The 21,777-nt window shown below is 43.7% G+C and overlaps 1 protein-coding gene and 1 long non-coding RNA gene across 2 annotated transcripts; one reads left to right on the plus strand and one right to left on the minus strand.

The window, feature by feature from the left end:
* Positions 1–5,101: 5,101 nt before the first annotated feature.
* Positions 5,102–14,516, minus strand: LOC117661103 (uncharacterized). Its single transcript, XR_004589874.3, has 5 exons — positions 14,395–14,516; positions 10,876–10,961; positions 10,160–10,289; positions 8,041–8,131; positions 5,102–7,871 (listed from the first exon to the last, which is right to left on the minus strand). It is a non-coding gene; the product is annotated as an uncharacterized LOC117661103 (long non-coding RNA).
* Positions 14,517–17,055: 2,539 nt separating this feature from the next.
* LOC117661277 (uncharacterized) lies at positions 17,056–21,440 on the plus strand. The gene is made up of 5 exons (XM_034409942.3): positions 17,056–17,522; positions 18,806–18,849; positions 19,908–19,988; positions 20,348–20,406; positions 20,795–21,440. The coding sequence occupies exons 1-5, from the start codon at positions 17,516–17,518 to the stop codon at positions 21,267–21,269; spliced, it is 666 nt and encodes a 221-aa protein (XP_034265833.2). The 5' UTR covers positions 17,056–17,515; the 3' UTR covers positions 21,270–21,440.
* The last annotated feature ends 337 nt before the right edge of the window (positions 21,441–21,777 follow it).

Here is a 21,777-nt window from a genome sequence, read left to right on the forward strand (position 1 = left end):
TTTGCAGAACCTACTGTGGCTCCCGAAATGGTTCCTGCCCCGAAGCTTTTCCTCGATGTCCTCCAACGACAGTGGTCTCTTCTGGGCGCTGGCCCCAGCCCCAATAATTTAGACAAACGTCTTTATAACTCGGCTCAAGCTTTGGCTGACCTCCTACAACCTCCTACGGTGGATCCTCCCATCATCGCCTTGACGAATCCGGTTCATCCCACTGGACCACCCGAAGATTCCCTCCGCCCGGAGGATAAGAGAGCAGAGAAGACGCTCCTCAAAGGACACCTTGCAGCTGCTTGGTCCATCCGTGCCTCATCTTCGGCATCCTTTTTCAACCGGGCGGCTCTTCTCTGGCTGAAGCAATTGCAAGATCGCTTGCCCCGGGCCGATCTCAGGGCTCATCAAGACCTCAATAAGATAGCCGCCGCCTTGGAGTATTCAGCGGATGCCACGCTCAACGCTACGAGATTTGCAGCCAGGGCCCTTGGCTCTTCCATCACGTCCCGCCGCCTTCTCTGGCTCCGAAACTGGCAGGCAGAAATCCGCAGTAAGTGGCAGCTTGCCTCAGCCCCGTATACAATTGGCTCCCTCTTCGGACCCCCACTGGAACCTCTCCTGGTTGAAACCCGGGACAAGCGCAAGATCCTCCCTTCTCAACTTCGAAGGTCGTCTTCACGCTACTCTCCGTATCCACGGTCCCAGCCCTTTCGTGCTCCGGACTCCAATTCGTTTCAGCCACGCTTCCACCGTCCCACCCCTCCTCGAAGCCAGCAACTTGACTCCCAGGTTAGATCGGGGGGCGGTTTCCAGCCACGCAGATCCATTCGGGGAGGGCACGGTCGCTTCACCAGGAGAGGCAGATAGATTCCAGTATGATATTCCTATAGGGGGTCGTTTGTCCTTTTTCTATTCCCAATGGGTTTCCTCGGTGTCCGACGCTTGGGTCCTCTCCACTATTCGCTCGGGCCTTAGGTTAGAATTCCTCAGCCCACCCCCCCGGTTTTTATTTCATGCCCTCTCTCTCGAGACCCGCAGAAGCAGGCCCTGGTTTCCTCAGCCATCAATCACCTCCTGGCTATTCGGGCTGTTCAGAGGGTGCCCCCTGATCAACAGGGCAGGGGATTTTACTCCCGTATTTTTGTCGTCCCTAAGTCCTCGGGGGGATGGACGGCCATTTTAGACCTTAAAGCTCTGAACCGGTACATAATTTATCGCCGGTTCAAGATACACACCCTGTTCTCCATTTTGGAGTGCCTCCGCCCAGGGGATTTTCTTTCTTCGATTGATTTAACGGAGGCCTACCTCCATATTCCGATTCACCCTTCCCACCGTCAGTTTCTTCGTTTTCATTTCATGGGGTCCCATTTCCAGTATAGAGCCCTGCCCTTTGGTCTCTCCTCGGCCCCGAGGGTTTTCACCAAGGTCATGGCTGCAATTATAGGTCATATCAGGTCCCTTCCTATTAGGCTTCAATTTTATTTGGACGATATCCTTATTATGTCTACTTCCCTTTCTTCGGCCACCAAGGACCTTGACTCTGTCCTTTCTCTTCTCCAATCCCATGGGTTCTCTGTCAATTGGGCCAAAAGCCACCTATCACCTTCCACAAGTATCATCCATCTGGGGGCCTCAATTGACACAGTCTCTTCCAGGGTGTTCCTCTCCCCAGACCGTCAACTGGCTCTCCGTGACCTAATTAGCCAATGCTGGGCTGCAGATTCTGTCTCTCTCATGAAACTCTCTTGCCAAAGTTCCTTCAACAAGGTTAGTTCACTTAGGGGCCCTGATAGACACGCATCCTGTCCCACGACAGGCAGGACAGCATACGGGCACTAATCCAGCAGGTTCAGGGATGCCAGACTGTGCAGATAGACCTCCTGTCCCAACTATTGGGGAAATTGATTTCTTGCCTGAAGATCGTTCCCTGGGCCAGGTTCCATGCGAGACCACTACAGTGGTTCTTGCTCCCGTTCCAGAAGGCGGGCACGAGCTCGTCCAAGATCCGGGTGCAGGTGCCTCCATGGGTCCGGCGCTCTTTGGCATGGTGGATGTCAGTGGCCATCCAGAAGGGCTGTTATTTCAGGGACCCCCACAGGGTGGTTGTGATATCAGATGCCAGTCTGTGGGGTTGGGGACGCCATTGCGGGTCTCAGGTAGCTCAGGGCCATTGGTCCCACCTAGAACTGTCCCAGCAGATCAATTGGTTAGACCTCCGAGCAGCCCGTCTGTCTCTGCAGGCCTTTCTTCCTCAGGTGAGGGGGCAGCATGTGCTCCTTCTCACAGACAATACAACAACAAAAGCCCATATAAACAGGCAGGGGGAACTCGTTCCCGGCCTCTGATGCGGGAGGCAGAGACGCTTTGCAACTGGGCAGAATCACCTTTTGTCCCTGACAGCGGACCACATCGCCGGAACGGACAACGTCGAAGCCCACTGGCTGAGTCGGGCCACTTTGCCCCCTTCGGAGTGGAGGTTACATCCCAGCCTGTTTGCGGACATAGTCGACCGGTTCAGTCGCCCGGTGATGGACCTCTTTGCCTCGCCAACGAACACCCAGCTCCCCCGCGTCCTATCCCGGTTTCCTGCCCCGGGAGCAGTGGACGCTCTACGGATCCCGTGGCCCAGGGGTCTTTTATACACCTTCCCTCCCCTACCCCTGATCCCAGCTGTAATTCGGAAGGAGTTGTTGGAGGGGGCGGAGATAGTGTTAGTGGCCCCTCACTGGTCCGGACGGCCGTGGTTCGCCGACCAGGCCATGGCGGATTCCCACAGACAGAGTTTCCCTCAGCCAGGGCCCGGTGCAACACCCGGACCCTCAGAGACTGCAGTTAGTCGCTTGGAGGTTGAGCGGGGGCTCTTGAGGAGGGAGAACTTTCTGGCCAGGGTCATCCGGACTATGCAGGCGGCCAGGCGGCCCTCCACCACGCGCATTTACGAGGCCACGTGGAACAAGTTTACAGTGTGGTGTGCCTCAAGACGTTTTATTCCAACTTCAGCATTGGTGGTGGAGGTGCTGGAATTTTTACAAGAGGGGTTGGACATGGGACTTTCCATTAACACCTTAAGGTGACAGATTGCTGCGCTGGGGTCTGTCTTGACAATTGGGGAGTGGGGTTCTCTTGCTAACCATCTGAGGGTGAGGACCTTCCTACGAGGAGCAGCTAATTAAAAAACCCCTCCTCTTCACCGTTATCCCACATGGGACCTCTCTAAGGTTCTACAAGCATTGACTAAGGTACCGTTTGAACCATTGAGGGAGGCTAGTCTGCGTCTCCTCTCGTGTAAAGTAGCTTTCCTTGTGGCCGTCACATCTGCCCAACGGATCTCGGAGTTGGCAGCATTATTGGTGCGGAAAGACCTGTGTATTTTTCACTCCAACAGGGTGGTCCTACGGCTGGACCCTGCCTTTCTTCCTAAGGTCAACTCCTTGTTCCACCAAGCACAGGAGTTGGTCCTGCCAGACTTCTGTCCTCGGCCTAGGCACGCCTTGGAGCAGACCTGGCACACCTTGGATGTGAGGAGGGCCCTCCGTATTTACATTTTTCGGACCTCTTCTTTCCGGAAGATGGAGGCTCTTTTTGTCTCCTTTCAGCCATCGACTCTTGACCACAGGGTGACCTCTTCCATGGTGGGGAGGTGGCTTCGTATGTGCATTTCATCCGCATATGAGCTTCAGGCTCTCCCGGTGCCTCAAGGGATAACGGCTCACTCCACCCGCAGTGCTGCCACAACTGCGGCCTGGGCTACTCAAGCGTCTGTCGAGGACATATGTAGGGCAGCTACGTGGACTACTCCCACTCCCTTCATCCGCCACTATAGACTGGATTCCTTCTCATTGGCGGAGACGGCGTTCGGGAGACGAGTGCTACAGAGGGTTCATGAAGATCCGGGGTCGTCGGACCAGGACACCTCCCACCCTTAGGGCTGGCCAGTCTTTGGTATATCCCAGCCGGGCACCTCCCATTTCTACACTATGGAGAAGGGATGTTGGTCTTACCGTGATACGTTCCTTCTCGTAGTGTAAAATGGGAGGTGCCAGCCCCACCCTGGCTGCCTGGACCGGCTCCCTTCATGGAGCGTGTTGTTTCTGTCTTTCAGACTGCGTACCATTCACCTGGACTGTGTACCATTCGCCTTGGCTTCGTTGGCAAAATGAAGAGACGTCACCAGGGAGGCGGATCTTCAGAAGTTTCAATTCAGGACATAGAACTAGAGCATAGAATATCCCAGCCTGGCACCTCCCATTTTACACTACAAGAAGGAACGTATCACGGTAAGACCAACGTCCCTTCCCTTCATACCTTCCCCATCAGTTACCCATCTTCCATTAACATCCTTCAAACCACCTACTTTACTTCTTTCCCTTAACTTTTTAATTCTATAGGTTATCCATCTTCCTGGCTTGTTAGTGTTTTCAAAATAACCTTGTTTGGCTCACCTGCATTTTTCAGCTACTTCTTCTTGGTCCATTAAATTTATTTTATGGCGAATTGAATTTTTTTCCTCTAATAATGCCTGATCATCGGTTTGTTTTGTAATCCTTTTTCCACCTATTCTAACCCATCCATCAAATTTGATCGTTCCTTCCTTTCCAGTCTTCGCTTCCTTATTGTATATTTTATTACCAATCCCCTAATTAGCACCTTAGAAGTATCCCAATTATTTTGCAGGCTCGTATCCTCTTATTCTCTTTAAAGAAATATTCTGTTTCTCTCTTAATCCAGGTCACAACTTCCTCATCCTTCAGCACCCTCACAGCCATCTTCCATCTTTTCCTTTTCTGTTGGGCCCTCCATGTTACAAGCAAGGGGTTGTGATCAGCCCAATAATTAACCCCAATCTCTATCTCAGAAACATATTCCCCTAATTGTAGTATCATCCAGGCCATGTCGATCCACGACTATGACTTATGCCTGCAAGAGTGAAATGTATATTGTCTCGTCTCTGGGTGTTGCTCTCTCCATATGTCCCGAAGGCCTAATTTTTCTCTCATCATGATTCCTTCCTTTGGCAACCCCCTCCTATGTATTTTTTCCTCTCCTCCCAGCAGTTTAGTACCTGGTGAATAGTCCAAATTGCTGTCCAATATAACATTAAAGTCCCCAATCAGGCAAACATGGTCATATTTTAATTCAATCAGTTTTTTGTATATACGTTCATAAAAAGACTTCTGATTTCCATTCGGAGGATAAATAGTAACCAATAGACATTTCAATTGTCTTATTTCTAATTCTATTCATCTTTAAAAATTTCTTTAGAATTTAAGTGATCCTTCACATATACCGCCCCCCCCCCCGTTTCCTCTTATCTGCCGATGAATGATAGATACATCTTCCCAAGTCTTGAACACAACAGAAGTTTCTCATGAATTTTTTTAATATGAATTTCTTGAAGGCAAGTAATATCATAATTAAGTTTCGCTAAATTTAGTATTTTCCTTCTTTTAGAGGGAATATTTAAACCATTAACATTCAAAGAAATGAGTCGCACCTCTTCCCCCATCACCACCTTTCTTCCCCTCCTCCTATTAGTCCTATTTTCCTAATACTTTTTTCTTGGTTTGCCGGGTTTCTCGTAACACCATCTTTCTGCCTCACCCTCCTTTTTCTTCTAATTTCCCCTCCTCCTTCCTTTCTTCTTGGTTTCCCACACTATTTTCTTCCTGCAATTCCTCTGAACTTCTACTCTCCTCCTCCCTTTCTAATTCCAGCTCTAATTGTGTGGATTTAAAATTGTGTTCATAAAAATCCTGAGCATCCCGGCGGTTTTCTATTTTCACTTTCCTATCATTCCACGTAAACATGAGACCTTCTGGCAATAACCACCTATACATAATCCCATTCTTCCTCAGATGTAGCGTTAAAGGCTGGTAATTCCTCCTGATTTCCCTAACCCGTCTTGGAACTTGCCTCAGCACTGAAATCTGTTTTCCCCTAAATATTACAGCTTGGTCCCGAGATTTCTTATAGATCTCCTCCCACACCGACTTGTTAAACCTAATATGTACTTCTCGTGGGTGGTTATATCTCTTTGCATAATTAGTAAAAACCCGAAATACCTCATTAATATCACTAAGGACCGCTATTTTATCTTTTTCCAGTATTTCAGAAATGTTCCCTATACCACCAAACAGTGGCATCAGTTGGTACCTAAGATTTAAGGATGAATAAATAACAGTCAAAATCCACCCCGAGCCTGTTGTTAGAAAAAATTGTCTTTAATCACTGTCAGTAAATTTATCTTTTTAATATAGGGCGTTTTCCCCATATTGCAGGGAGAAGATCTAAAACTTCCTGCCTTGGAAGCAAGAAGAGAAGAACGGCAATACGTTGCGTAAGCCTAATGTTGTCACCACCTTGCTTTCTGGCAATGTTTTGGATTGAATTACATTGCCTGGAACAAGGTTGGGGGAAAATAAGAGTTGACTCTTTTCACCCAGTTCTAAACATCCTAGACAAATTATAATTGACAAGGAGAAATTAATTATTCTTAGTAAATTCATTGGAAATATAAGAAATAAATTATGCTTCCCCTTCAGTCCTAGTAATCCTGCCACAAATGTCTGGTGGGGCAATTAGGCACAATTCCCAGTGGATCTGCAGAGTGCAAAATTGTGGGTCAATCCTGTATGTGATGAGGGAGGAAGGTATCAATCCTCAATACAAGCCCAAAGTTGCTCTTGTCTCCTCCTACTCATATATAACCTTCTGATTTTTCTAGAGAGAAACAACTACGCAATAACAACAATTGCCCAGTGTTATACAGAACTAGAGACATCAAAGCAGACCCATCAAAGACTTCCAAGACAAAAACTGTATGCAAAGAATTAAAAATCCAGTGGGAATATTGTGACAAAAAGAAGCATGGTCTCGGAGCTGACATAAAAATACAATGGCTGAAAGTCGCATTACAAAATCTACAGAATAAAAGATCAAAGCAATCAAGGAAAAAACTCTTGGGGTGGCTTAATGAATGCCTGAAAACTTTGAAAAAAGATATTTATAAACCAAACAAGCCCTCCCTAGCACCATGGATCCTACATGCCTGGATAAAACACCAACAGAAATATCTGGAAGAATTTGAGGAAGAAATCAAGGATTGGGTCAAGATATGCCTCAGTCATATTGCGTTTGAAGGCCCAACCACTTACTGCTTGACCCCCTCAGGAATGGGTTGAAAAATCCATTTCAGCCATTACAAAGTTATCAACCAACGAAAAAACATCTGAAAGTTCTCTAAGAAAGAGATGGCTTCCATAACTGTACATAAAGTATTTATGTACTTTTTAGAATGTACAATGCAGCAAGTAAGCAGGGTCTTAGACCTTAGTAACACTGCAGTACGAAAATGCTTTACTTGGCTTTAGTGATTTTGGTCTGTGGAGTCCCTGATGTCAGCCCTCAGAGTCAGACTCAACTACGACACTGCCTGCTTCATAACGGTTATTCCCCCCAAGATCTCTGCATCCTGCTGAAGTCAGCGGCTCATGAGGAAGTATCAAGATGCTGAACGAACCACTCAAGCTTAAGGTACAGTTGTGCACAGTGGGCAGGAGATTTAAGTCTCATGAAAACAGCCTTAAGTTGCTAGGAGCAATTTAAACACGTGGCCTCTCATACCATGCCTTTGGTTTGGAATCCAGTTCTTTACAACCGGGGCTCATTCACCAAGACCTCATCCTTCCATTGGTTTGGGATCATAAATCTGCAGTTTGGTTTTGGACTGCTTGACCTGGAATTTGCCTTCACCCAGCTGAGTTCTTTGTTGCACCGTGGCTTTTGGCTTTGATTCTATCAATCTGTTTTTCCTTTTTGCCAAAAGCAGCAGAAACAAGCCTTCTCCTTAAAACTGTATGTGCCCAAGACTGTTGTGGTTCCTGAGGAGGAGGAGGAAGAGGTAACAGAAAGAGCAGGGTAAGGAAGAGGAGGAAGAATGCGGAGACCAGTAGTGGCAAGCCAGTTGCAAATGCAGCCAGCAGGGAACCTTTACACGGGGCAAGATGGCTCTGGCCCCGCTGATCTCCCACCCCAGCCCTGCAGACTCACCGCATGCCTGGAGGTTGAAGTCGTGCCTTCAGATCACCTCCAGCCTCGCGGCCTGGTTCCTATCTGGATCAGTCCATGAACCTGCGTCTCTCTAGAGATGGATCAGGCAGATTATTATTTGAGATATCAGAATATGGAAGAAGAAAAGAGGAAAAAAAGTAGCGGAGATAATGGTGGAGTTACTGGCGGAAGTGATGGAGGTGACCAAGGAAAAATTTCTGACTGAGATTGATGAAATATTTAGAGTACATACTAGATATGCTATGAGAAACAGATTTCTGAGAGAGGTGCATGTTAGATTCCCCAAGAAAGCAATAAAAACAGAAATTTTACAGAGAGCAAGAGATGACCCTCTGAAGTATAAAGGGAAAGAAATGGTAGTGTTAAAACAAATTCCGAGACGAGAATTAAGAAGAGAATATCAGTTATTGACAAAGTGTTTACCGTATTTTTTGGAGTATAAGACGCACCTTTTCCCCTCCTAAAAGGGGGTGAAAATTTAGGTGCATCTTATACACCGAATGTAGCCCTGCCCACCCACTGGCCCCACCCTTTGGCCTGTGCCTCGCAGCAGTTACCTCCTTGCAAGCAAACAGCAAGAAAAGACAACTCCTTTCAGCTTCAGCATAGACTAATTAGCACAAGTTGATTTGATCGGCCTCCCGACTCTCAGCTGATTTGCTCTCAGCTGTTTTGCGCAGGACTCTGCTACTTGCTGCAAAGAGGTAAATTGCTGGAGCAGATTTTTTTCCCCCTTGTGCTAATCAAGCTATGCTGAAAACGAAACTGAAAATAAAGCAGGCTGTTTGCTGTAACGAGGCAAAATTAGGCAGAGGCAGAGGGAGATTACTTTTTCTTCTTTTTCCTCACCAAAAAAGGTAGGTGCAAACAATGGGAAATTTAGGGCAAAAGAGGAGAGTTCAAGATTTTAAACACAAAAGAAAAAAAGGAGAAAGAAAAAGGCAAAAATAAAAATGGGAAGGGAGAAAAAGAAATGAAAGAGAAAAATGGTATACATATTTAGAATTGAAATATGAATAGTAGTAAGAAATAAATGGGAAATCATGATTGTAAAAATGAAATGAATAATAATTGGAATATTTGTCTTTGTATTTTTGAAATCTAGACAATGATAGGTTTTTATTTTTTTAAGAAATATGAATAAGTATAAACTGTAACAATTGAAATACCTTTAATGGTATATGGTGGTGAAAGTAAAAAGGATTAAATTATAGCTTGGATAAACTATAAGGATTAAATTATAGCTTGGATAACAGCTAGAACATTTTAAAATTTAATTAGGGAAATTGTAATGATTGAAATATTTTTAATTATATATTGTGATGAAAGTAGAAATGATTAAGCTGTGATTTTGCAAAACTGTGGGTTATTGGGAGAGTTTAAGATGTGAAAATGAGTAACATAAGAGGGGAAAATTATTTGATTTATTATTATTGGTAAATATAATTAGTTGATTTGTAAAAAATTGGATTGCATGGAAATAATTGGAATATTCATGTTCATATTGATTAATATACAAAAAAAGATAGTTATATAACTAATTGATTTATTTTAAAATGTTGAATTTGTATTAAACAATTGTAATATTACATAATTAACCAATGTGAGGATGGATATAAAAATAGATGACAATGGGAAGGGATATAATATAGAATAGAAAAATTGAATTTGATTAAGATTAGAGATGACGATGAAGGGTAATATTGGTTTTTTAAAAATATAAGATGAGGAATAAATATGGCAAAAAGGAAATATAGAAATTGTAAATTTAATTGAAATGACTAAACACTGTTTAAATTTGTGAACCGGCCAAATACTCTGTTCAAAGAAAATACATTGTATGTTTGCATGTGTGTTTGTCTAAAAAATGAAAAACTTTTTATAAAAAAAAACAAAACAAAAAAGGTAGGTGCGTCTTATACTCCGGTGCGTCTTATACTCCAAAAAATACGGTATTTTTATATATATAGTAATATATTAATTACAAGAACATTGATTAACTTCATGGTTAATTCATGAAGCTGGTTTGGAACTGGTTTGCATGGCTGGCAAATAATTTCATTCATTCTTTTTGTTATAGATTCTAGAAGAAACATACCATTTGGTACTTGATCAGGAATCAGAAGATTTACATACTCTGAAAGAAGAAGGCAAAGAGGTCACTCTAGGACTAGAGGGAACTATTCATTCAAATATAGACCAGATTGTGACTTCAAAAGACTTTCTGGCTGCAAAAATAAAAGATAAATTGAATGTCACACAATCAGCATTTTGTATTTTTCCTTTTTACATCTATTAATCACAGTATCAATTGACAATACTAATTTGCATATGGCTAAGAGAAAATTAATTTAGACTTTTTTATGTTTGCCCCTTTTAAGTATATCTACATTTATATCGCATGAGCCTAAGCTTATTTCATAATATGTTCACATTGCATGTTGTTTCTTTTGAGATGGAAAGAACAATTGGAAATCCCTGTTTAAGTGGATGCAACAAATGCATGATTAATATTGTAGATCCGTGATGGCGAACCTATGGTATGCGTGCCACAGATGGCATATCAGTGGGCATGCGAGCTCAGCGCCAGCTGGTTTTCGGGCCTTCCGGTCCCACTGGAACTTGGCAAACGGGCCGTTTCCGGCCTCCAGGAGGGTGGGGAAGGCCATTTTCGCCCTCCCCAAGCCCCTAGAAAGGATCTAGAGCAGCAGTTCTCAACCTGGGGGTCGCGACCCCTTTGGGGGTCGAACGGCCATTTCACAGGGGTCGCCAAAGCCCTCTCTCGCCCCCCCCCACGCCTTCACTCACACTCACCCTCTGCCTCTGTTGGGTCGCTGGTCGCCGGTCGCTTACCTCGCCCACTCCCAATCTATTGCTGCCTCCTGAGTCCCAGCTGATGGCTAGAGGGAAAAAAAATGTTTAAATTCTTGCCGTGGGGCTTCGAAGGGCCGCCCTACAGCTGATCAGTGTTAAAAGAAAACAAATGCATAGACCGGTGCCTGCAAAAATAGAAAAAAACAGCCCCTTTCAGCTTAAGCATAGGTTAATTACCATAAGTTGATTTGATCAGCGTCCCGACTCTCAGCTGATTTGCTCTCAGCTGTTTTGCAGAGGGCTCTGTTGCTAGCTAGCTGCAAAGAGGTAAATTTGTGGAGCAGATTTTTTTCCCCTAGCTATGCTGAAAAAGCAAAACTGAAAGTAAAGCAGGGTCTTTGCTGCAACGTGACAAAATGAGGCAGAGAGAGATTTCTTTTTCCTCATCAAAAAAGATAGGTGCAAAATTGCAAACAATGGGAAATTTAGGGCAAAAGAGGAGGTTCAAGATTTTAAAACACAAAAGAAAAAAGCTCTATTTAACTAGGGAATTGTAATAACTGAGATACTATTAATTGTATATTGTGTTGAAAGCAGAAATGGTTAAGTTGTGGTTTAGAGGAATATATGGGGGAAATTATTTGGTTTATTATTATTGGTAAATATAATTGATTTATAAGAAATTGGATTGCATGGAAATAATTGGAATATTCATGTTCATATTAATATACAAAAAAGATAGTTATATAATTAATTGATTTATATTAAAATGTTGAATTTGTATTAAACAACTGTATTACATAATTACATAATTAACCAATGTGAGGATGGATATAAAAACAGATGACAATGCGAAGGGGTATAATATAGAATAGAAGGGAAAAATTGAATTTGATTAAGATTAGAGATGAGAATGAAGGGTGATATTGGTTTTTTTAAAAAAATAGATGAGGAATAAATATGGCAAAAAGGAAATATAGAAATTGTAAATGTAATTGAAATGACTAAACACTGTTTAAATTTGTGAACCGGCCAAATACTCTGTTCAAAGAAAATACAATGTATGTTTGTATGTGTGTTTCTAATTATTGCTATTTATTCATATTTGTTCTCTTTTATTCTTTAAAGTTTAACAATTCATTCTCTATCTTAATATCTTTATATTTGTTTGGGGTTGGCTTTCTTCCCTTTCATCTTTTTTATTGTACAGCAATCTTTCTCCTCAAACCTACCACCTCTCTCTTTTCTTTCCTTCTTACTTTCTCTTCCCCCCCTCTTCTTCTCCTCCCTACTTCCTCTTACTTTCTCCTTCTCCTCCTCTCTCTCTTACCCTCACTCCTACTCTAATTTCCCTTCCCTTCCTTCATCCCTCTCTATTGCTGTATCCTTTTATGCATATGGACTACTCAGAAGGCTGAAAAATTTATTTTTGACTGGTCCTCGCACTTTTGACCAGTCCTCGAACTTACGACTGTCCTCACATTTTACGTTTTTGCCCTATTTTGTCACCATGGTGAAGAGAAGCAGTTGTGAAATGAGTGACACGGTTGTTAAGAATGCTGCACGGGCATAAATGTGAAGATGGTCATAAGTGTGAGGACCAGTCAAAAGTGCGAGGACCTGTCAGAAATGACTTTTTTCAGCCCTCTGAGTAGTCCCTATACACATAGCCATAGCCACCCAGTCACATGACCAGCTAGCCACGCCCACCCAGTCACATGACCTCCAAGCCATACCCACAAAATAAGCCGCGCCCACAGAACCGGTAGTAAAAAAATTTAGAACCCACCCCTGACCCCAGGTATTTCACATTTTTCTCTACCTTAAAACTCAACTTTTTAGTCAATATTTCACTATATTGAGAGGTCATATTCTTAACAAGCATTGTTGTTTTCTGTTTATTTATTTGAAAATCTACTAAAGCTCCAAACATTTAATTTCTTCATTAAATATTCTATATTAATTTTCAGGTCTTGTAAAAGTATAACTAAATCGTCAGCAAATGCTCTCAACTTCCTTTTTGACATTTATGTCTGTTATTTTGTCATCTTGCCTAATAGCCATATTCAAAACTTCCAACACCAATATAAACAGCAGGGTAGATAAGAGGCTTTCTTACCTCGTACCCTTTTGAATTTCACATTATTTACTTAAATTTCTATTAATAATCTTTGCTTATTGTGATGTATAAACTGCTTTGATCCCTTGAATAAATTTTTCCCCAAAGTCCCTATCTTCCAAAACTTTAAACATAAAAACCCAATTTAAGATGTCAAAAGCTTTGTCTGCATCCAAAAACATTAAAGCTGCCTGTTTCTCATTATGGTACTGTAGGTATTCAATAATGTTCAAAATAGTTAGTGTGTAGGTATATACATATGCGTGTTTATTATGCGCTCTAGAAAGGCTGCAGAGAAGAGCAACCAAGATGATTAGTGGACTGGAGGCTAAAACATACAATGAACGGTTGCAGGAACTGGGCATGGCTAGTTTAGTGAAGAGAAAGACCAGGGGAAACGTGATAGCAGGGTTCCAATATTTGCGGGGCTGCCCCAGAGAGGAGGGAGCCAAGCTATTTTCCAAAGCGCCCGAAGGCCAGACAAGGAATAATGGATGGAAACTGATCAAGGAGAGCTTCAACCTAGAAATAAGAAGAAATTTTCTGACAGTGACCAACGGAACAGCTTGCCTTCATCACTGGACTGCCATGGTGTAGGGAGGGTCTCCTGCTTGGGCAGGGGTTGGACTAGATGACCTACAAGGTCCCTTCCAACTCTGGTAATCTGTTATAAAATATCTATATGTGTGTTATGTATGTGTACACTTTTGAGAGCAGGCCACAGAATTTCATTTTTAATTTTTGCCAGAGTCCCACGGGGGAAAAAACACCGAGAATAAAGCTTATCTTATTTAACTTTCACTTTCCCTAACGAAAGGACGGGTGGCAACAAGTACCCCACTTGCACTTCTTCTATGTAAGAAAAGAGCCACACACACAAACGCAAACCTTTTCCTTAAAGGTTCGAGGACCCAAAGCTTTGGCAAGAGAAAGCAGCTGGGCGAATGCACACATGCAAGAGTCCCTCGGGGGGGGGAAACAATCGCCATTTGTTCCCGCTAACCCTGGCCGGGGCCATCCGGGGGGCCGGAGCGATTCCGACCGCCTTAGGCTACGCGTAGGTAGGTGAAGGCAGCCGGAGCAGCGGAGACAGGTTACCCACCGCGGCTGACATCTTGACTGCCCCCTTCCAGAGCGCCGACTGCCTTTCTTAGCCTGAAAAGGGGGATGTCTGAAAAGGAAGGGGGGGCGGTAGAAAGGGGAGGCGCGTCCCACTGAGCGCCCCAGTAACGACTTCTCCGCGGGGGGGGGGCGGGGGCGCGAGATTTTCAGCCCCGAAAGGGGAACCAGGCGGAGGCTTTTGTAGCCGGGGGAGCCTCCCTTTCCAGCCGCGTCCCGCTCTCCTCGTCAGCTGAGCTAGCCCAGCCAGAGCCCCGCCGCCCCGTCCCCTTTTTACTCACCGGCCCCGTTGCTGGCGAGGTCTCGGAGGCCGGCCCGCTCCCGGCCGCGCGCCTGGTTCTCCTGCCCGTCGTGGTCGCCGTCACCGCCCCCGCCGTCGGCGCCCCCGCCCCCTACTCCGCCCGTTGGCCACGCCCCTCTCGGCTCTCTTGTCCTGAGCTTCTTTGCGGGACTGGCGGTGGTTGGTGTGGGGTTCCGTTGCTGTGTCCTAGGTCTAGGCAGTTCAACGGTCGTTTGCCTTCCTGCTGTATTGTTCACTTCTCAAAATCACCTATTCCTTCTTCCAAAATCACTTACTTCTTTTTTACAACTTCCTCAACTTTGATTCCCCTTACCTTCTACTTTCTATAACTTCTTTCTTCTTACTTTCTATTACTGCTCACTCTACCTACCCTAGCTGTTCTAAATCCTTTAAATTTCACTGTCTACCCTAACCCCCCCCAACCCTCCCCCCCCCCGTCTCTCTCACTGTGTGTACATATATGTAAATAATTGCTGTCTCCCCCACCCTCTCTCTCTCCTACCTCTCGCTCTGTCTGTACATATTATACATATTACATTTGGTGCCTTCAAGTCAGTCTGGACTCCTGACTAATCTTTGCAGTTTTTTGGCAAGATTTTGGAAGTTGTTTGTCCTTACCGCCTTGGTCACCCAGCTAGCTTTGTGCCTAAAGTAAGACTAGAACTCACAGTCTCCCAGTTTCTAATCTGATACCTTAATCCTACAAAATTCCCTTTCTATCTACCCATTCTAATACTTTTTAAAATTTATAATACTGAATTTGTCTTTTGATATAATTTCCTTATTCCAAATCTCTGCATCTGACATACTATTCAATATATCTCTGAGTCATGGTGAGTCAGAGTACCTTCGCCCTATACTTCTCTACCTTTCTTCTTTGTAGCATGCAATGCAAAGAGTTGAACTGATATTCTCTAATACTTTTATGCAGTGGTGGGATTCAATTTTTTTAAAAAAATGGTTTTATGGGCGTGGCTTAGTTGGGGGTGTGGCTTGGTGGTCATGTGACTAGGTGGCATAGCTATGTGCATAGGGACTACTCAGAGGGCTGAAAAAAGTCATTTCTGACCGGTTCTCGCACTTTTGACTGGTCCTCATACTTATGACCATCCTCACATTTATGCCCGTTGCAGCATTCTTAACAATCGTGTCACTCATTTCACAACTACTTCTCCTCACCACGGTGACAAGATAGGGTGCAAAACGTAAAATGTGAGGACAGTTGTAAGTGCGAGGACCGGTCAAAAGTGCGAGGACTGGTCAAAAATAACTTTTTCAGCCCTCTGAGTAGTCTGTATGCATATAGGGACTACTCAAGAGGGCTGAAAAAAATTATTTCTGATAGGTCCCTACACTTTTGACCGGTCCTCACACTTATAACCATTCTCACATTTATGCCCGTTGCAGCATTCTTAACAACCGTTTCACTCATTTTACAACTACTTCTCTTCACCACGGTGACAAGATAGGGCGCAAAACGTAAAATGTGAAGACAGTTGTAAGTGCGAGGACTGGTCAAAAATAACTTTTTCAGCCCTCTGAGTAGTCCGTATGCACATAGGGACTACCCAGAGGGCTGAAAAAAGTTATTTCTGACAGGTCCTCGCACTTTTGACCGGTCATCATTTATGCCCATTGCAGCACTTAATTAAATTAATTAAATAAAAATGACCTGCTGGAGTGGTCAGAGGCAGTCCGAGGTGGGCATTTGGGCCGGCTGCAGGGCAAGGTGATACAACCGGGGTAGGTAGGCCGCTGCTGCCCAGGTGGGAGGAGGGCGCAGGCCTACAGGGCTGGCTGCAGGGTAAAGCGATCGGATAGGGTAGGTCAGGGGTCTGCAACTTTAAACACTCAAACACATGTAAACACTTAAACACAAACTTAAACCTGGGTGGGCATTGCCAACTCCATATTACTTACTCCCACCCAGGTTTTGTGGCTCCCAGTATTTTCTTTTAAAAAGGTATCTCTTGTGTTTCTCTTCATCTCTTTCTTTCTCCCCCCTCTCTTTCTGTCCTTCATCTCTCTCCCCCCTTCTCTCCTTCATCTCTCTTTCTCTCCATCTCTCTATCTCCCCCCCCCTCTTTTTTTAAAAGCCTCTGACGATCAGGCAACTCAGCTGGGATCGCCAGAAGCTTTTAAAGGCATTTTTTCCCTACAACTTCTTCAGTCAAAGAGGTTGCAGAAAAAAATACTTTTAGAAGCCTCTGACGATCCCAGCTGAGCTGCGCAATCATCGGAGGCTTTTTATTTTTTACTTTTAAAAGCATTTTTTCAGCCGAAGATGTTGTAGAAAAAATGCTTTTAATTTTTTTTTTAAAAAAGCCTCTGATGAGGTGGGCGGGGTAAGCGAATGGCGACCGGGTCGGGGACTGGTTCGGGGGTGTGGCCATGCAATGTTATTACCGGTTCGCCGAACTACTAGAAACCAGGAGCAACCCACCACTGTTTCCCAGCCCCGCTTCCCCGAGGGCAGCACTCGGCTGTACTTGCCTATTCTGCTGCTGGAGCTGTTGGAGGCAATACAAGATGGGCATTTGGGAACAGAGTGGGAGGCCGCCGCGGGCAAAGTTAGGAAAGCAGGCTGGGCCATGTGGTCGAGGAGCTAAAGAATAATTGCAGGCAAGCCGTGCAACACTACGTGCGAGGCCAATAGATAGTGGTGGGCGAGGTGGACAAGCCAGCAGTTTAACAAATGGTTTGGTGTTCTGCGAGGTCAATAAATTACAAAAAAACACCGAACCATTTGTTAAATTGTTGGCTCGCGCGCCCCTCCCACCACTATTTATTGGCAATAAATAGTGATGGGGAGGGCCAAGCGAGCCAGCAATTTAACAAACAGTTCGTGTGCTGCAAGGGCCGAGGCCAATAAATAGTTGTGTGGCGGGGCGGGGCAAGGGGTGGGGCGAGCCAGCAATTTAACAGACAGTTCGGCCATAGAACCGGCAGAATCCCACCACTGCTCTTATGCAGTATTCAGTAAGTTCTTGAAGTCTGTTGTGTTAAAAAAAACATGAGTTAAAGTATTTTGTTTTTAGTAAATTTTAGAAAGAATCTCATGACGTTCTGATTGGCAACCATTTAGCTTTGGACTGGATGGCATGACAGGTGAGCTTTCAAAAACTACTCAGAAAATGCTCATCACTGTTCCTTTATGAACTGAAAGGTGATTTGAGCAGAATGTAACAAAATTCTGTCAGTTCTGTTCAGGCTTTTATTAATCGCTTTGAAAATAAAGACAATCAAAGATGCAGATGATACAAGGCTGAATGGGTTAGGGTTAGGTTTATTCCTGTAGGAATAAAGAAGAAGGTGAGACGATTAACCAATACGTCACTGCCCTACGAAAAACCACAGCCTGTTGTGAATTCAGCAATTTAGAGGAAACTATGCTAGATAGACTTGTTCTGGGATTGAGGGACATCAGCCTACAGAGAAGATTACTAGCAAAACCTAATCTCACGTTTAAAACGGCACTTGAGGAAGCAAGAGCAACAGAAGCCTCTAATAAGTCAGCAGTACTGCCATTATACCGACTTCCGATGGGATTGGAAGGCCCGTTTTTCACTCTCCCCAGGCTCCAGAGCCTTTCTAGGAGCTGGAGATGGTGAAAATGGCCTTCCCCAGCCCCCGGAGGCCCTCTGGAGGGCAAAAACAGCTCATTTGCCAACTTCCGGAGGGCCTCCAGAGATGGTGGGGAAGGCCGTTTTCACTCTCCCCAGGCTCCTAGAAAGGCTCTGGAGCCTGGGGAAAGTAAAAAATGGGCCTTCTGATCCCACTGGAAGTTGGCAAACGGGTCATTTCCTGCGTCCGGACGCACTCCTGGGGGGTGGGAAAGGCCATTTTCACCCTCCCCAGGCTCCTAGAAAGGCTCTGAAGCCTGGGGAAAGAAAAACAGGCCTACCGGGCCTACCGTGGCATCGCGTGCCAAAAGCGGGGGGAGAATGGTGAGGTAGTGTGCGGGGGGTTGGGATGCATAGAATTCTTGGTATGGGCGTACACGTGCATGACCCATTCCCGTACTCCCCCCGCTTTTGGCACGTGATGGCAAAAAGGTTAGCCATCACTGTTTTAGTGAGTCGTAAATGCCACCTGGAGGTTTATCTGTGTTGTCAGGGTCACTTGAGTGGTGCAAATGAGTATGGAGCCTTTTTGGAGCTGTTGAAAGCACCTGCGCCTATCCGTATTTTCTAAAATGCTTTTATAGACCATAGAAGCCTTCACAGAGATAAAAGTGACAAAGGCATTCTTCTTTGCAACACACCAAGTCCCAATTATGTTGTTGTTTTTGATGCTTGGATGGTGGACACTTTGGTGGATGTCTGTAAAATTGTAGTTGCCAATCTTCATCTTAAACACAGATAATTATAGGAATTATCTTTATCTTCTAGCTGTCAACCAAGGGAGGATGGAGCGCAGAAGGTTCCAAGAAGAGGTAGGAAAAAACACTTCAATAGATATAGAGGATGATGGATGGATGGATGGATGGACAGACAGACAGATCATTAATTGTGTTTTATGTCTATGGAGAATCTCAGTCATCCGGATTATAGTTGTCCCACAGGTGCTTCTTCAAGAGGCAATTGGACTCTAGGTTTATAAGTTTCTATTCTGTGCTGTATTTTTTAAATAAGTTTTTAGCTTATGTTAGCTACCCAAAAAAGCCAGTCTGGTATTGGGGTTAGTCCATGTGACTAGAAACTGGGTGACCAGGAATTCTCATCCCACTTCAGGCACAAGCCAGCTAGATGAACTGGGGCCAGTCACATTCTGTCAGCCCTAGGAAATTTGTAATGCCAAAACACTTCTGACAAACCTTGCCAAGCAAATTGCAAGGATTTGTCCAGCCAGTCCCTGAGAATTAAACACAGACAAATGGAAGGAAAGCAAAGAGATCTGAAGTCTCTATTGCATGTTGGGCAGCCATATAAGTTGAATGAATCAGTGAATTTTCAGATCTAGCTTAGGTCATGGTAAATATTGGTTTAATAGGCCAAGTTACTAATGGAGATTTTACATCACTTTTAGCAAGAAAACTGTTCATCTTTTCTGCACTTTCCACTTAAAATGAAAGGGCACAATAGTTCTTCCTCCTTTAGGGCACCCATTATCATCTAACTCTCATTAAGCTAGTAAAAATGAGGAAGGGAAAGAAAAATGAATGTAGGTCATGCATACGAACAGGCACACCAGAGTATACATAGAGGAGTAATACAATTAGAATAGTTCAAGGACTCATTCATATTTTTGCTTTTTGAGGCTATAGTACAAGGACTTTCTATCTGTCCCATTCCTACCTACCCAGACTGTACCCCCTTTAATCTTTTATTTAATCCTTTATTTATTCCAGTATGATATCAGTTGTCACCTAAGATTTAAGAATGAAGAATCATCACCCCAACCCAGATAAAGTTGTTTTTAGAAAACATAGGGTCTTTAATGTCTGTCAGTAAGTTTGGTTTTTTTAAATAGACTGTTTTGTTTATATTTCAGGAAAAGTTTGTTAAGCTTCCTCCTCTGCAACAGAAGAAGAACACAATATATATTCCAAACTCTGTATGTCGCAAAAAAAAGGTAAGAGGGACACATGTTCATGGGTCACGTTAAAAATTATTTTTGTTGTGTGATGGGCTATATAGACATCTGAAATAGAAACAGCGATGGGTGGATGGATGGAGGGAGGGAGGGAGATGGAGAGAGACAGACAGACGACGGACAAGCAACCATTCAATTCATTGAGAGAAAAGATAAATATTAATTTTATTCAGATGATTAAAATACCACCAAACAGTGGCACCAGTTGGTACCTAAGATTTAAGGATGAAGAAATAATGGTCAAAATCCACCCCGAGCCTGTTGTTAGAAAAAAATTGTCTTTAATCACTGTCAGTAAATTTATCTTTTTAACATAGGGCATTTTCCCCATATTGCAGGGAGAAGATCTAAAACTTCCTGCCTTGGAAGCAAGAAGAGAAGAACGGCAATACGTTGCGTAAGTCTAATGTTGTCACCACCTTGCTTTCTGGCAATGTTTTGGATTGAATTACATTGCCTGGAACAAGGTTGGGGGAAAGTAAAAGTTGACTCTTTTCACCCAGTTCTAAACATCCTAGACAAATTATAATTGACAAGGAGAAATTAATCATTCTGAGTAAATTCATTGGAAATATAAGGAAATAAATTATGCTTCCCCTTCAGTCCTAGTAATCCTGCCACAAATATCTGGTGGGGCAATTAGGCAAAATTCCCAATGGATCTGCAGAGTGCAAAATTGTGGGTCAACCCTATATGGGATGAGGGAGGAAGGTATAAATCCTCAATACAAGCCCAAAGTTGCTCTTGTCTCCTCCTACTCATATATAACCTTCTGATTTTTCTAGAGAGAAACAACTAAGCAATTACACCGGTTGCCCAGAGTTGTATAGAACGAGAGACATCAAAGCAGACCCATCAAAGAAGCATGGTCTCGGAGCTGACATAAAAACACAATGGCTCAATGTAGCATTACAAAATCTACAGAATAAAAGATCAAAACAATCAGGGAAAAAACTCTTGGAGTGGCTAAATGAATGCCAGAAAACTTTGAAAAAAGATGTGTATAAACCAAACAAGCCCTCCCTAGGACCATGGATCCTAAACACCTGGCTAAAACACCACCAAAAAAATCCGGAAGTATTTGACGAAGAAATCGAGGAGTGGGTCAAAATATGCCTCTGTCATATTACGTTTGAAGGCCCAACCACTTGCCGCTTGACACCCCAAAAATGGGTTGAAAAATCCATTTTAGCAATTCAAAAACTATCCACCACCAAAAAAACATCTGAACATTCTCTAAGAAAGAGATGGCTTCCATAACCTGATAGATGCTATATGGAAGGGACAAAAGAAGAAAGTAAGGCGGACAATGAATCTAACAATTTTACAAGATAAAGAATTTATACAATACATGGAAAGGGCATTGGACTTTTTCTTTAAAGAGAACAGAAAAGAAGAAACTTCATTACAGAATCTATGGGACACAGCAAAGGCATATTATTATTATTATTATTATTATTATTATTATTATTATTATTAGTTATTGAATTTCTATACTGCCCTTCTCCCGAAGGACTCAGGGTGGCGAACAGAATAAGATTTCATATACATATAATTTTTTATTTTTTTTTAATAAACAGTAAATAATAAATTGAGTCAACTTAGTGTATCTGCTAAGACCTTGGCATAGAATTTAGATGTTTATGCTAGCCCTGCTTGTTGAAACAGAAAGGTCTTCAGGGCACGTCGGAAAGTGCGAAGATCTGGGATTATTCGTATTCCAGGGGGTATTTTATTCCAAAGAGTAGGTGCCCCCACAGAGAAGGCT

Source organism: Pantherophis guttatus, chromosome 3, assembly GCF_059756535.1.
Source record: "Pantherophis guttatus breed Tessera chromosome 3, ASM5975653v1, whole genome shotgun sequence".
Taxonomy (NCBI): Eukaryota; Metazoa; Chordata; class Lepidosauria; order Squamata; family Colubridae; genus Pantherophis; species Pantherophis guttatus.

Bases quoted from the DNA above. Each gene is read 5' to 3' on its own strand.
- LOC117661277 (XM_034409942.3), top strand. The intron at 19,989-20,347 runs GTAAGAGGGACA...CCCATATTGCAG, and splicing joins CTGTATGTCGCAAAAAAAAG to GGAGAAGATCTAAAACTTCC. The intron at 20,407-20,794 runs GTAAGTCTAATG...TGATTTTTCTAG, and splicing joins GAAGAACGGCAATACGTTGC to AGAGAAACAACTAAGCAATT.